Source organism: Primulina huaijiensis, chromosome 18, assembly GCF_012295235.1.
Source record: "Primulina huaijiensis isolate GDHJ02 chromosome 18, ASM1229523v2, whole genome shotgun sequence".
In the NCBI taxonomy this organism is placed as follows: domain Eukaryota; kingdom Viridiplantae; phylum Streptophyta; class Magnoliopsida; order Lamiales; family Gesneriaceae; genus Primulina; species Primulina huaijiensis.
In genome coordinates this window covers 19,345,757-19,360,057 of record NC_133323.1, presented here as the reverse complement: position 1 = coordinate 19,360,057, position 14,301 = coordinate 19,345,757, and the positions used below count along the sequence as shown (strand labels likewise).

Below are 14,301 nucleotides of genomic sequence, written 5' to 3'. Positions count from 1 at the left end.
TTTTAGTTTTCACAAATTGCTTATTCCATTTCCCTTTGAACAGGTGGCTAAAATTAAAAATGATGACAGAGAGGATCTCAAAGTTTTGGCTACTGGTGTTTCTGCAGCTTTGGCTGCTAGAAAGGTAACTGTGAAATGAAAGTTCCTTTCATTCTTTGCAAGAAATCAGTTACCTCAGTGGTGTTAAGTGAGGCTTTCTGTTATTTGTAGCAGAAATGTTTGAAGATAGTTTGATTTTTCTTTTTAAGTATGTTTGATAAGGAATCATGGAAGTTGATGTGACAATTTTCTGTTATTAGACGTGTGTTCATGAAGGTTTTAGAAAGTGTTTATATACTTTACAAATGTAGAATATTTTTGTGGGTAAATATGTAATGTTAATAATTTAATGATAATGAGAGCAAATTGAGACTGAAAGTGGTTGACAGATAATTTTGAAAGCTAATTAGAGCGAGCTGCTTCTAGGCTTGATTTTGGGGTTACGGAAATTTTTACTTAAAAGCAGCCACTGTCATCAAAGACAAGTAGTTGCAAATGGTTTTTGTTTGCTATGTGGAAATCCATGTCACAACTGTCATGTATATTGCAACTTTATTAAGATTAGCTGATTTAATTATATATTTCATGTCTAATAGTTGCCATCTGGATTTAGTCCGTAATTGTATTGTGTGGATATTTTTGTATGAAATGATTAATTTATTATATAGACCAAGAAACTTGTTTAATCTACCATATTTTTTATTGGCAGCCTTCATGGGTGACAGATGAAGAATTTGGCATGGGTTATCTGGACATAAAGCCTGCTCCAGCACCTGCTCCCAAGCTTTTATCGGGTAATGCTACAACTGTGCAAAATGGTACTGGAAACCTTTCTCAGATTGAGCAAATTGGGGGTAGAGCAGTTTCTGTAGGAAGCTTACATTTAGATTCTGGCAATTCCACCAAAGACTCGAGAAGACCCGATGGTAAGAAAGAAAGAACAGAAAGTACCTTGTTGAAATCTGAGCTGCAGCATTTGAAATTGAATGTTTCTTTCAATGGTTCTGATCAATCTTCTGTGTCGTCAATGGTTCACAAGCTGGAACTTCGAACACAGTCGATGTTCTAAAACAGGTGGAAGAATCTGCAAGTAAACATTTCGAAGAAGCCGCAAAAGTTAATACCAAGTCCTCTGTGGACACTGAGGTATGGAATTAATATATTTTTATTTTGAACTATGAATGAGAATACGAGCTGAATTTTCTGATTATATTTGTTGTTTGTAATTACAAATTTTGTTTGATTGCTCAAGTGCATTTCACATATCCTTAACTGGATATTCAGAATTTAAAAAATATGGTGGTTGTGACAATTAAATTTACAGTCCTTTTTATGCCATAACAGTCTTTGTTTCTATTTAGTTGGAGTGTTATGCTTGATAGTTGATACTGAAATTAAATTAATTGCATCTATTAACAATTACGGGGCATTTTTTAGGTAAGAAATATTTTTGGAAAGGTGTGAAGAGTATTTAGAATCCATCCGTTGCTTCATTTGGCTCTTTAATCGGTTATTTTTATTTTTTTTAGTTTTTGGCTGACATTCTTGGACTCTGAACCTGATAGTATTGGTGAGGTAACTAGCCAGTCTGGTTCGCAAAAATTTCAAGTTGGAGTTCACATTGATCAGTTTTGCGTACTCTGTAAAAATCTATTTTAACAATGGTCTAATTATCATTTTATCCTCTGAAATTTTAGTGTCATCAGGTCCACTGCACTCTGTTTTATTTACTTGGGTTCAATTTGGATACAAAAGCTTTAGTATTAGGATTCAGTAGTAAAATGGAAAAAGCGTTTTTTAATTATGTATGGAGAAACTGAAGGTGGATCCCCCAAAACCACATCGTTAGGCTTCTGGAAGAGTGCTTTCTTGAGCATTATTCTAAAGCAGCCTTTGCATTCAAATACCATCATTTTAAAAAAAGGCTTTCTTTTAAAAGAAAAGTGACTTTTTTGTCAAAAAAATATATTTTTAAAGTGATCTTTTTAAAATGTGATTTTAATTAGATAAGTTTTATATCTGAACACACTCTTAGTATATTATCCATGTTATCATGGATGATGAAGTCACATTTATTATTACTGAATTTATCTTCCTAATAGATGCATCTTTTGTCTTGCCTCAAATTTATTTTCTCAAACCTGTTAAGCTGAACATTTTGGAATGTTTTCGTGCAATGTAGGTTCGGCCTCTGGTAAAAAGATCTGCAACAGCAGGATCTCTTGGAAAGCAAACAAAGCATGATCTTACCAAAGAAGATGGTAGATCTGGAAAAGTTGTTGGCAAAACTTCAGGTTCTTCCTCCGATGCTAAAATTCGTCCACTTATCCCATTCATGGCAGGCATGTTGTGGATTGCTGATGTTTTTTTCATGAAATTTCAGGAAATGCAAGCATGAGTGTTGCTTCAGCTAAAGGAACAAACTCGTCTACACGATCTTCTGATCCTAACACCGAAACAAAACCAGATATTGTGAATTCCAAGTTATCTGATTCAAGGGTTTCTGGTGGAAAGGATGATGATACTGAATCTACAGAAGTGAACAAACAGCCTATGTCTTGGTCTATTCACTCTCCCAGGCAGGAAAATAATGCGAAGTCTGAGAAACCGCTGAAGAGACTCAGTCCAGCCGGAGAGCATGACAGGCTAAATAAACGTCGGAAAGGGGAAAGTGATATGAGAGACTTAGATGGGAGTGACATTAGAATATTTGAGAAAGAGAGGCCAAGTGATGCACGATCTGCTGATAAACTTCAACCAATAACTTTTGAAAAGGCAGTCCCCGATGAACTTAGCATTAGCAGGGTCATGGATAAATCTGTGGATAGGTCAAAAGATAAGAGTAGTGAAAGATATGATAGGGATTACAAGGATCGGTTGGAGCGTCCTGAAAAGTCACGTGGTGATGATTTGTTGTCTGAAAAATTGAGAGACAGGTCATTGGAAAAGCATGGAAGAGAACGATCCCTTGAAAAAGTCCAAGAGAAAGGTACTGATAGGAATTTTGATAGGCTAGGTAAGGATGATAAAAATAAAGATGAAAGAAGCAAAGTGCGGTACAGTGAAGCATCTGCAGATAAATCACATGTAGATGATAAATTTCTTGGCCAAAGCTTGCCTCCACCACCACCTCTCCCTCCACACGTCATTCCCCATTCAGTTAATGCCAGTAGGAAGGATGAAGATGCTGATAGACGATTTGGAAATGCCAGACATCCACAAAAGCTTTCTCCTAGGCATGAAGAGAGAGAACGCAGAAGATCTGAAGAGAATACGTTATTATTGCAAGATGATTCAAAACGGCGAAGAGAAGATGAATTTCGAGATAGAAAACGTGATGAAAGGGATGCATCAACTATCAAGGTAGCTGAATGCGTTTCTTTTACTATTATCTCTCTGCCTTTTTATGATAAACTTAATTGGCAAGCCTGGCCAGTTGCTTTTATGCACATTCTTTTCTTGCTTGATTTATTGACTCCATATTTGTCTGTATGACTAAAGCTGCTTGCTGTCAACCAATCTACCTTGTTCTCTTTATATCCTTGAGTGCATCCGCATGCTCAGTAAAATTTGAGATCTAGATTGGTGGTAGCATGCAACTCATGGGCTGTATGCGCAGGTGCGAATATGTCATGTCAAGCTCAAGTATTCTTTTTCTCAAGCTCAAATCTGTAAAATCGAAAACCAATTGATGTCAATTTTGAGATTGATCTCATCTCATTACTGGTGCTGGGACTTGACAAGTTCAATTTTTTGAATACTATAGAGCTCGATTGATAAAATTAATTTGAGTGATTTGACATTGTAATGGCTACATTATGAGTCGAGCTTGAGTTTCTCGACTGTAAAAATATAGTGAAAATTATTTGAGCTCGTCTCAAGCAAAATATATTAGCTTAATCGAAATCAATGGTGGGATTAGCTTTGAGTTAACCATATGCGAGCTTCTCACGAGTGAATCAAGTTTTAGGCAACTCTACTTGAGAGTGAGCAGCTCGATAGTCGATACTCTTCCGCTAGGTCAATGGCACTAACAGTACAATGTATGGATTGACTAGTGGTTGAGGCTTTCGTCAACCTTGGTCAATGCTCGTCTAGTCAGTCTTTTTAGGGTTTGCTGTTCATACAAGATATTTTATACAATCCCTTGGAGCTTTATCTGTTGGTGCATCTGGTTTGGAGAAAACATGACAAAATAGCATTTTAAGGAGTGGGAAGTGAGGATGCTGTTGTGGAAGATTTTAGAACAATTTACCGTAATTCTTTGAGTCAAGAGCTGCTTACCTTTCTTTCCTTGTTAATGTTGTTGAAGAGACATCTTTGGCTTCAACGTTTCATTAGAGTCCCTTTGTATTTAAGTTACAAATGATTTATATGACAATTCTTTTAGGAGAAATGCATTCAGATTTAATGCAGACGACAAGTAAAAAGGTTGATGGAATGGTAATTATTATTAGCATTGATGGCTTTTATGCTGGTTCAGCCTAGCCGGAGGACCTATTTCCCAATGTTAACAGTAAGTTTGTCGTTGAAGGTGTTCGAAGGTTCATTATAGAGGGAAAAGGACTTCATATTTTTTGGTTTTTGTTGGAAGCATAAAGCGAACCCGTGGAAAAAAATAAAATTGGTGTCATCCTTTGCATACTATTTCAAAGTGTATTTTCCTTGCAAGTTTACTAAAATCTGAGGGGTATGATGGGTAATCATTCTTTACATGTTATAGTTGCATTGGATACACATACTTTTCTAACCGACCATGATTTCCTTCGTAGGTGGAGGATAGGGAGAGGGATAAAACGAACATTAACAAGGATGATGTGAACTCAACTTCTAAGAGGCGTAAACTCAAACGAGAGCACATTTTGTCAGAGCCTGGAGAATTTTTACCGGCTCTGGCACCGGCACCACCACCTCTGTCAATTAATCTGTCAGAGCAACATGATGGAAGAGAGCGAGGTGATCATAAGGGCATAATGGTCCAACGCCCGGGTTATATAGATGAGTCGGGCATGAGGATACATGGCAAAGAAGCAGTCAGCAAGACAACAAGGCGTGATGTCGATCTGTATCCTTAGAAAATCGTGCTTTCATTATCAATCCATTTAACTCAATCTTGTAATTTTCTTCTGCATTTTTTGCACCGTCACTCTAAAAATTTACTGGTGTTGTCATTTGAGTATTGATATTATTGTTATGCTGCATCCTTAACTATTGCTTTAGAATGTACGACAGAGATTGGGATGATGACAAGAGGCAGAGAGTCGAACCAAAGAGAAGACATCGCAAGTAAAAGAGAGACTAATATATCAGAGTGGAACTTGTCAGTTGACAACAAAATTATCCGAAGAAAAACTTTTCTGGAATCTCTGCTTGATACCGATATCTGCTCTGCACCCTTTCATGATATTTGTTCAGTTTCTTCGCTGCTGATTTGGTCTCCGCTCGTAGTTCCTCCACATTGTTAATCGCTATCGAGCTTGTATTTTGATCTATTCATTCTGCAACTCCCCTTTGATGCTATATGGTCAGTGTGTCTGCGACAAATTGTCTCGACTTTTAGTTCCTGTACGTTGTTTATCATAATCGAGCTTGTAGTTTGATTTTTCCTTGGCATATTTGAGGAATAATATGTTTCTTTGAAAAAATGTATTCCCGATTGAAAACTTATTTCGTGTGTAAAAAGCAAATTTGAGAGATTGTAGCGCTGTAAATACACAGGTAGCAAGAAAAACTCCTGTAGAATTTGAACTTGGAGCCGTGTGGTATTTTNTATTTCCACCCGTTTTGCAGAAAAATGATTAAATGTTCTGGGTGTATGTATGTTTTTTAACAGTTTACGGTCCCTCTCAAATCCATTTATCAGAACATGGTAAGGTGGTAAAATTTGTAAAAAAATAATGTGGTTCAAAGCGTGAGAAATTTTTTTAATATTAAAAAAACAAAATTTTGCATGTGTTAGAAGGCATGAAATTTGACTCCCACGCCCATTGTACATACGTACACCCCCACCTTGACAGCGGCGAGGATTAATATCTTAAATTTTTCCTTGCACCTGCTTTTTGTTTTGGTGTTTTTTTAATGTATTCCCCCTTTATTAATGACAAATATAGCAGGCGGGGCATTTATGTTAATAAGGGGAATTTGGTGATAAATAATAAGTTCACGTCGTTGCTGTTTCTGACAATTAAGATAAACCAAATTAGTAAAAAAAAAAAAAGCATTTCAAAAATAATAAGGGGAATTTGGTGATAATACTTAATCAAAACAATAAGTTCATGTTCAGTATGTCATAGAATCTTATTCTGCACTATCTGATGAAAGGAAAAAAAATTCACACTCCCCAACTCACATATTTAATCATTTTCTCCTTTATTTTATTTTTCCTGGTATTTAACTCTAATTTGTATTCCCTAACATGATAAATTTATGCCCATTCTCTCAAATCATAAACTTATGCCAACGAAATCAACCACCTGCTGAGGAACAAACAGACGTCCTCTTTAATCTTCTTGTTACATCCCTGATTTTGAAAGAAACAAAAGCCATTTTTGTTGCCTAATCATTCCTAATCCTTATATAATAAAATAGGGAAAGACATGAAAACATGAACATTGACAGATTCAAGATTCCATTCCAGAGATTGAGCAAGAAGCTGAAGAGAATTTATTTTTATTAGGACATTGATAAGGTACGTTTAAGCATGTTTATAAGGGTGTTTGTCGGTTTGATTAGGGACTTTTTACCGTCCACATTTACGCAGATCCAGTTGGGTTGGAGATCTGCTCCAAATTGGGGTAAAATAATATCTTGTTGTGGTTGATTTTTTCCTGCGATTTGTGCTCGATTGTCTTATTTTTTGTCGCTTTTTTTTGTTGATTTATAGTTCTTTATTCGTTTTTTGTGTAATTTTTTTTTTTCTAATTGTGTTTAGTGTATGTGGTGTTAATTCATGCTATTGTTGGATGGAAGTTGAAAGAGTGTGTTTACGAGTGCAAGAGGACACAAAAAAGATATATGAACCAAGTAACGAACTAGTTCACTAGACATCAATGTAAAAGCCAAGACCGCTTTTTTTCATGGCCACTAGGTTATGTTGGGATTTGAATAAATTTTTTCATATTTTAAAGACCTTTGTTCGGGTTATATTGATATGAGAAGCTAAAATTTGGGATGAGCCTAAAAAACAAGATTTTCAACATTTCAGATAATATGTCAATTGCCTAGAAATCTACTAACTTTTTTTGACAATGTATTCATGAATTTTGGAATAAAAGTTCACGAAGTTTGACCAAATCTCCTCTCGTATATGAACCCTGGACCATCTTCCGATAGACGACTTCCATCCAACGATGAGATAAATTAACATCAACAAAAGTAGAAAAAATGAGTTATTTGAGTAGCAAAAACTTAGCTTGAAAATAATGTAAGATGTTAGAATCTCAAATGTTATATTCATAACAATTTTTTTCATTATATGATGTGTTGTTAAATTGTATTTTCCATTGCAATTTTTCAACCTCATAGGTAACACATGTTTTTGTTCGATTTCTTGGAGAAATGAAATCTGGATCTGGATCATAAAAATTTTCATTTTTTGGTAACTGCGAGTATAAAGATGAGCTATATATGATTTCAATTTTTAATGGCTTCAAACGAATGGAGTTTTTTCTTAATTTTGAAAGAGAATGTAAGAAAATTGATCCACAAACTGTAACCTTGCAATATTTAGCCCCCTGTCTGATGAAGTATGTAACATTGGATGAAGATGATGATGTCTGTATTATGACCCATCTCCATACCTCTATGAGACTGACTATAATTAATATGAAGTTTTGTGCTATATAACTTACAAATAAAAATCTTACACTTGTATATTTGTGTCTTACAAGGTTATGGTTGATATGAAAACAACTAATATTGTAACGTCTACTAATTTTAAAAGTGCGAAAATATATTTTTTTTAAAGTTCACATTTTCGAAATAACATTTAAACGTTTCGCATGCATGCGCTGTACAGAAAAATATAACATTTAAAAATGATATTAAATATTTGACAGTAAAAATTGTGCAGTTTAAAATAAACAAACTCATCCCAAAATCATATGTAAACATGAACCAATCAAAATCTTAAAAATCATTAACGTAGGAAAATGTTCATCTCCACTCAATCTCATAAATTATAATGCGGAAAATATGCGGTCATCGGGTCGTGTTACTGCACCAGGCCTGGCTACTCAGAGTTCGGTACCTCCAGTCTCCTCATCATTAATCTCACATGCATAATACACGTCTAGTGAGTCTAAAGACTCAACACACCTGTACCGTTAATAACAAATACATATACATAGCACACAGCAGTGAAAAATATCATACTCAACATACCTTTCATGAACTTTAAAAGTGTAACATAAACGTGTCGTGTAAAATCATGACGTGTCATTCATCATTCATCATTATCCTTTATCGTTCATCATTCATCGTTCATCATTTATCATTTCCTTTAGTCAATTCAGTTCATTATAAGTGACTATCATACATCATTCATCATTTACGATGGATCCATCATACATAGAACCGCGGTACCCGACGGCTATCGGACATCAGTGACAAGATCACCCATCCACTGTGCCTAGGCCTCATCATCATCATTTACATATACTTGAAAGCCACAACTAATTCTCATCATTCAAAACATCATCATTTTCATCACTTATAAAAATCATGCACAAATGTCATTTTTCTTTAAATTCAAGCATGCGACGTATACTTTCATAAGATCTTAAAATCGTGATCATGATGCATAAACATTTAAAATATCATAAATTTGTGCTCAGAGCGCATCCAGGACAAAAATCTCACCCCAGGTGCAAAATGACCATTTTGCCCTTGGAAACCCAAAAATTTCCGTTTCACCCCTGGACCTCTAAAATTGACCCGAAACTTACCAAATTCCTTAAAATATCCCAAAACATATTTAAAAGCGTTCCTAGACTTAACCTCGAGCTAAATAACAAACTTAACTAATTCGTTTTAAAACTTGGACTGGAGTCCCGGTTTTAATCCGAATCGACTCGAAACTTAACCAAAATTTTTCCAACTCTTTACCACACCTTATAAACACCTAAAAGGCCCTAAAACCATGAAGACTCAGCCCCTAAACCTTTCTGAACATACCTCTAAAGCTACTGAAAAATTCTGCAAGTTGCCGATCAAAAATCCTAGTTGTCCCATCTTCCCCTTCTTCGATCCTAGCCTACCACGAATGGGACCAGCACCATACCAGCCCCTCCTAGTACGCCTTGGTACCCTACTGGACCTATGGAACCCCCTGACCCAGCCCCAAGCAACAAACACAGCACACACCACCGCTAGCTCCCTACGAAGTGCACTCGAACATCACCCAAACGCCCAACTCTCAAGCGGCTCCTATCCTCGTCTCAGCCACGTTTTAACCACCCTAGGCCATGGTTCAGACCCTTTATGATCTGTTCCAGAGCTAGGGACGCCCCTTGCACAGTCGAGACCAAACCGATCCTCGATGTAGCCCTTATGCGCACACTAGCGCCCGAACGAACGGCTTCTCCCGGCATAGACCTGAACCGAGGCCCTCTCAGGTTATTCTTGTTAGAAATTTTCTCAAAAATCATGTTTCTGCACGTATATAAACATGATAAACAAATATGCGGAATCTAAATCGAGCGTTACCTCCAGCCATTGAATCATCTTTAAGTATTCTGATTTTCCTGCGATTGAAGCCTTCTAAACACTCCAATCTCTCTATAGATGGTGTATTATTTTGTATGAGAATGTATGTTTAGGGACCTCAATCGCTGCTATTTATAGACATCTCATACCATCAACGAGTTTATTGTGAGAGCTTGATTGTCAAAGGAAGAGGTGCGTACACGTCTCAATTTTCTAAAATTTGAGGCTGCATGTGCTGTTCGTAAAAAAATGGTAGACTTCTTGGCCGTCGCCAATTCCTACACGCCACGCCTCTTTTAATATGTGTCGTATTTCTTACATTCTCCACTTGACACATATACATCTAATTCACAATAGGAGAAAACAAAATACATGAATCATGGCGACCGGTTCTCTAAAAGCGAGTATGATCTTCCATGTATCACAATGCATTATATCTCTCAAATCTGTATAACTTAATGAATAAACCCAATGTTTATTCGAGGTCCAACTTTATTGATATTTTTCTCAAGATAACTGAATATGTACATAACTGAATATGAGAAATATCATAACTGAATGCGTTTCATTATCAAAACCAAATGTATATAACATAAATTTATTATGGAATCAAATCCATCAATAATTACCATATGATCGTTTAGCATCTGAAATTTGCATGGCTTTAGGTTAAACGATCATCAATTCAGTGTTAACGTGTTCAATGACCACTTTATTAACACGTTCTCCAATGGTTTAAAATACATTATGTCGATATACTTAATTCGACCACCACTTTAGTCACAAAGACCATAACTAAATTGCAGTAATATAATCTTAATGGCTTAGACATAGAATTCATAATTCTAAGCCCATAATGAAACTTCTTAAAATACACCACACAATAGTGCTTCAATGACGAATTTTGACTCAATAGTGGAAGTAGCAAATCACTTTCCAAATTGTCAATTCGTCTCACATAAACATGTAAAACTTTAATACCATAAAGGTATCCCAAAACATTTTTGCAGTTTCTTAGTGGTCAAATACTTATATTACTTTGATAATAATTAAGCTCCCACTAACCTTCTGGTATTCATAATGGCCCACAATATTCTCAAGAAAACTTAATGAAAAGATAACATTGTAAAATCTGAAATATCACTAATGTGAGATATGTTTCAATCCATATCTTTTTCTTAATCTTGAAATATTAAATGTTCATCATTACTAGAGAAGAATTCTTTATGTCTTTCGATGTTGCCTAATGAGACTTTATTTGTTTTGAAGACTCATCTAAAAATGAATGACAATTGAACCAACTTTCAGACTTCATTACTTGCTGTTAAATTCTTTTATCATTTAATATTTTTATGAGCATTAAGAACTACAAGATCATGATCAACAATTTGTGGAATTTATATGATTGATTTCACAACAAAGTTTTTAATTGGAGGATGTTGTGAATAGCAATCAATACATATAATTTGTGTGGATGAATGAGCATCATAATGATCAATATTCTGAATTTGATCACTCCCACTAATCAAGTCATTCTCAAAAAAATTTGAATCTCTTGATTCCACAACCTCATGATTTGTGATGAACATGTATCTGTCATAGTACCTTGTACCCTACATCATCTCATATTAATAGTGTTCATTAAGCCTGTATGAAGAATAATATTCAATTTCACACTTTAAAATTATAAACTTGAATTTTAAAAATTAATATCAGAGTAATAGCAATATGTTGCAAAATTAATGAATACATGCTAATGTTATTAAATGAAGCAATAAACCATATTTCATGTTTTACCTATGTAAATCATGATCTACATATGAATCACTAACATAAAAATTGTCTGTGGACTGAATTTTTAATTTAATTAGATTCATACAATTTAATGACATAACTATTGAATTATATTTAATTCTTAATCCTTGTTGATAAATTAAGAAAATAATTCAATATTGTACCCTAATTAATTATATTTAACATAACGAAATTTCTTGTGGGATAAATTTCAATGTTCAAATAAAATTAATTACAATTTATATCCCTTATAACCAAATGTGATCCTCATAATTTATGTATAATTTTAATTCAATCAAAAATGTTGTGGCTACTCTTCAATTAATTAAAATCATACGAATCACTAGGATATTAAATTCTTTATGCATAAAATATTTATTCTTCATAATTATTCATCTCAAAGAATTATCAAAATGATAGAATAATTTTATGTAATTTATGTCTGTTACTACTAAATGTGATTTAAAAATTAATGTATAATTTTAATTCAATTAAAGATGCCATAGATATTCTTTAATAAATTAAAATTATACGAATCACTAAGACATTAAATCACAAATTTTTAAATATTTATGCTCTTAATAAATGTCTTTCATGTGATTCTCAGCCCACTTAATGTATAATTGTGCATAATTAAGGGTGCTGTGGTCAAACCTTAATTATTTAAAATTAGACGGTTCGCTAGACATAAATTTTTATTTTATAAATGTCCTTTATGTGATCCTTAACCGACTTAATGTATAATTTCTCATAATTAAGGGTGCTGTGGCTAAACCTTAATTATTAAAAATTATACAGATCACTGGACAAATTTATTTATTTATTTATTTTTTATACTTAATAAATGCCCTTAATGTGATCTAAATCTGACTTAATGTATAATTTCTCATAATTAAGGGTGTTGTGGCTAAACTTTAATTATTTAAAATTATACGGATCACTAGACAAAAAATTTTGGCTTTACTTAAATCTGTATATAATAATATTTAGTAACACAATCAACACTTTCCAAGAGTGCTCCCAGGAAAGATAGGTAGTGCTAAGGCCCTTTAAATACTTAACTCCTAGTCAGAGCAACATTCCTCAAGGAGACCAGTGGCAAGTCAAGGCAGTTTAAACCGATCTATGAAGAACTCCCTCAGATCATGTTTTCTTATGTCACCTTATAATTATTATTCAACTTAATTATCCACATTTATGTGAATCTTAATAAGCCAAAATCTTTCATTAAATAGCTTTATATTCACATTTTTACTTAATATGAACAAATACGTTCCCCATCAGTTTTTCTCTTCAATCAGAGTAATGATAAAGTGAAGATCACATTTACGTGAAAATGTGGGCTCCTCATCAGTTTTTCTCTTTTATCAGAGTAGTGATAAAGTGAGGATTATTTGTTCATTTGTGAACATCTGAAATATTTTATTTTATAATTTTATATTCACATCTTACTTGATATGTTCATTTCAAATTATAAACAACTTAATATAATTTAATATGAACATAATGTGAATATTGAAGTACCAAAATATTTTTCAATACAATTTGTATTTTAAATATCATGAATAAATTCAATCAAAATATTAAATTTGCATGTTTATCAAATAAATACCCGTAATATTTGACATATTATATAACATGCAAAAATAATTTATAAACATGTTTTGGAAATCACATTGAACTTGAAAATTTAATATACTTTAATTTCAAGTCAAATTTATTAATTTGGATTGGATTTTCAGAATTATATGCATACATATATATACATATCCAAATTTTTGTTCCCAAACCAACTTTTATCATTGTTTTGGATCTGAAAATTATTTTCCATATTTTCAGGATATTTCAAAATCAACCCCTTGATTTTAAAATCAAGTCACCAATTGTCACCACAATCACCGAATGTCACCATTACAGTATTAGCCCCAATTTTCAACTAATGCCAAAACTGTACATTAGTGGACATAATCAAGCAAAATAAATAACATAAATTCATTCAACATTTATGCTACAATGTTCCGAATGAAATCCAGACAATTTTGTCAAAATAATATCATGGACAATAGGTTGATTAATGTTACACAGTGAATTCCATCCATTTCTTTGACAAATTGACATATATAATATATATAGACACACATATATATCATATTTGTGTAGACAACTTGCAAAGTATGGGTCGGTCAACTTTTTAATAAATATATATTTATTTATTTTCCTTCAATTGAATAAAACATGATCCAATTAATTTGAGTTGGTTGAATGTCTATTTATTTCATTCAATTCATCATCTCAATAAATGATATTTTAAGGCTTCATGTGATCGTTTGAATTTTGTCGAATGTAATAATACTATATCAACAGACAACTATCATTTATCATTTTGATAACATTTATCATGTTCTTCAACCTCCTAGCAAAGTTCTCTGAATAGTTAACATCTTTGATTCATACATTCTCAAAATGATTATTTCATCCGATCTTCAAGAGTTCATAGTTCAACAAAGAACTTCAATCGAGAACAAAGTTCTTCTACCAGTTCTTCTACGAGTTTTACTTAGAAGAATTTCCATGTAAATTTCTCATTATTGTGATATACGAACTTCAAGTATTGAAATTTCTTACGCAAAACTTTCAAAAATCAATTTCTTAATTTTAGCATGTTTCTTTGTCCACTTTGCGAACAAAGATCCTCAATTCAAACTATTAAAAAAATTTTTACTCTTCTCGTATCGAAAATTTTGTAAACCAATTTTTCGGAAG

The 14,301-nt window shown here is 33.4% G+C and overlaps 1 protein-coding gene across 1 annotated transcript in view; it reads left to right on the top strand.

Moving 5' to 3' along the window:
- Positions 1-5,673, top strand: part of LOC140964301 (THO complex subunit 2) — a 28,738-nt gene extending 23,065 nt beyond the window's left edge. The window contains exons 28-34 of the mRNA XM_073423952.1: positions 44-124; positions 749-965; positions 1,079-1,185; positions 2,222-2,333; positions 2,423-3,402; positions 4,812-5,104; positions 5,260-5,673. Of these exons, the coding sequence (XP_073280053.1) occupies positions 44-124; positions 749-965; positions 1,079-1,185; positions 2,222-2,333; positions 2,423-3,402; positions 4,812-5,104; positions 5,260-5,329 (1,860 nt within the window). The 3' untranslated portion in view covers positions 5,330-5,673. The remainder of the gene's footprint in view (positions 1-43; positions 125-748; positions 966-1,078; positions 1,186-2,221; positions 2,334-2,422; positions 3,403-4,811; positions 5,105-5,259) is intronic.
- The last annotated feature ends 8,628 nt before the right edge of the window (positions 5,674-14,301 follow it).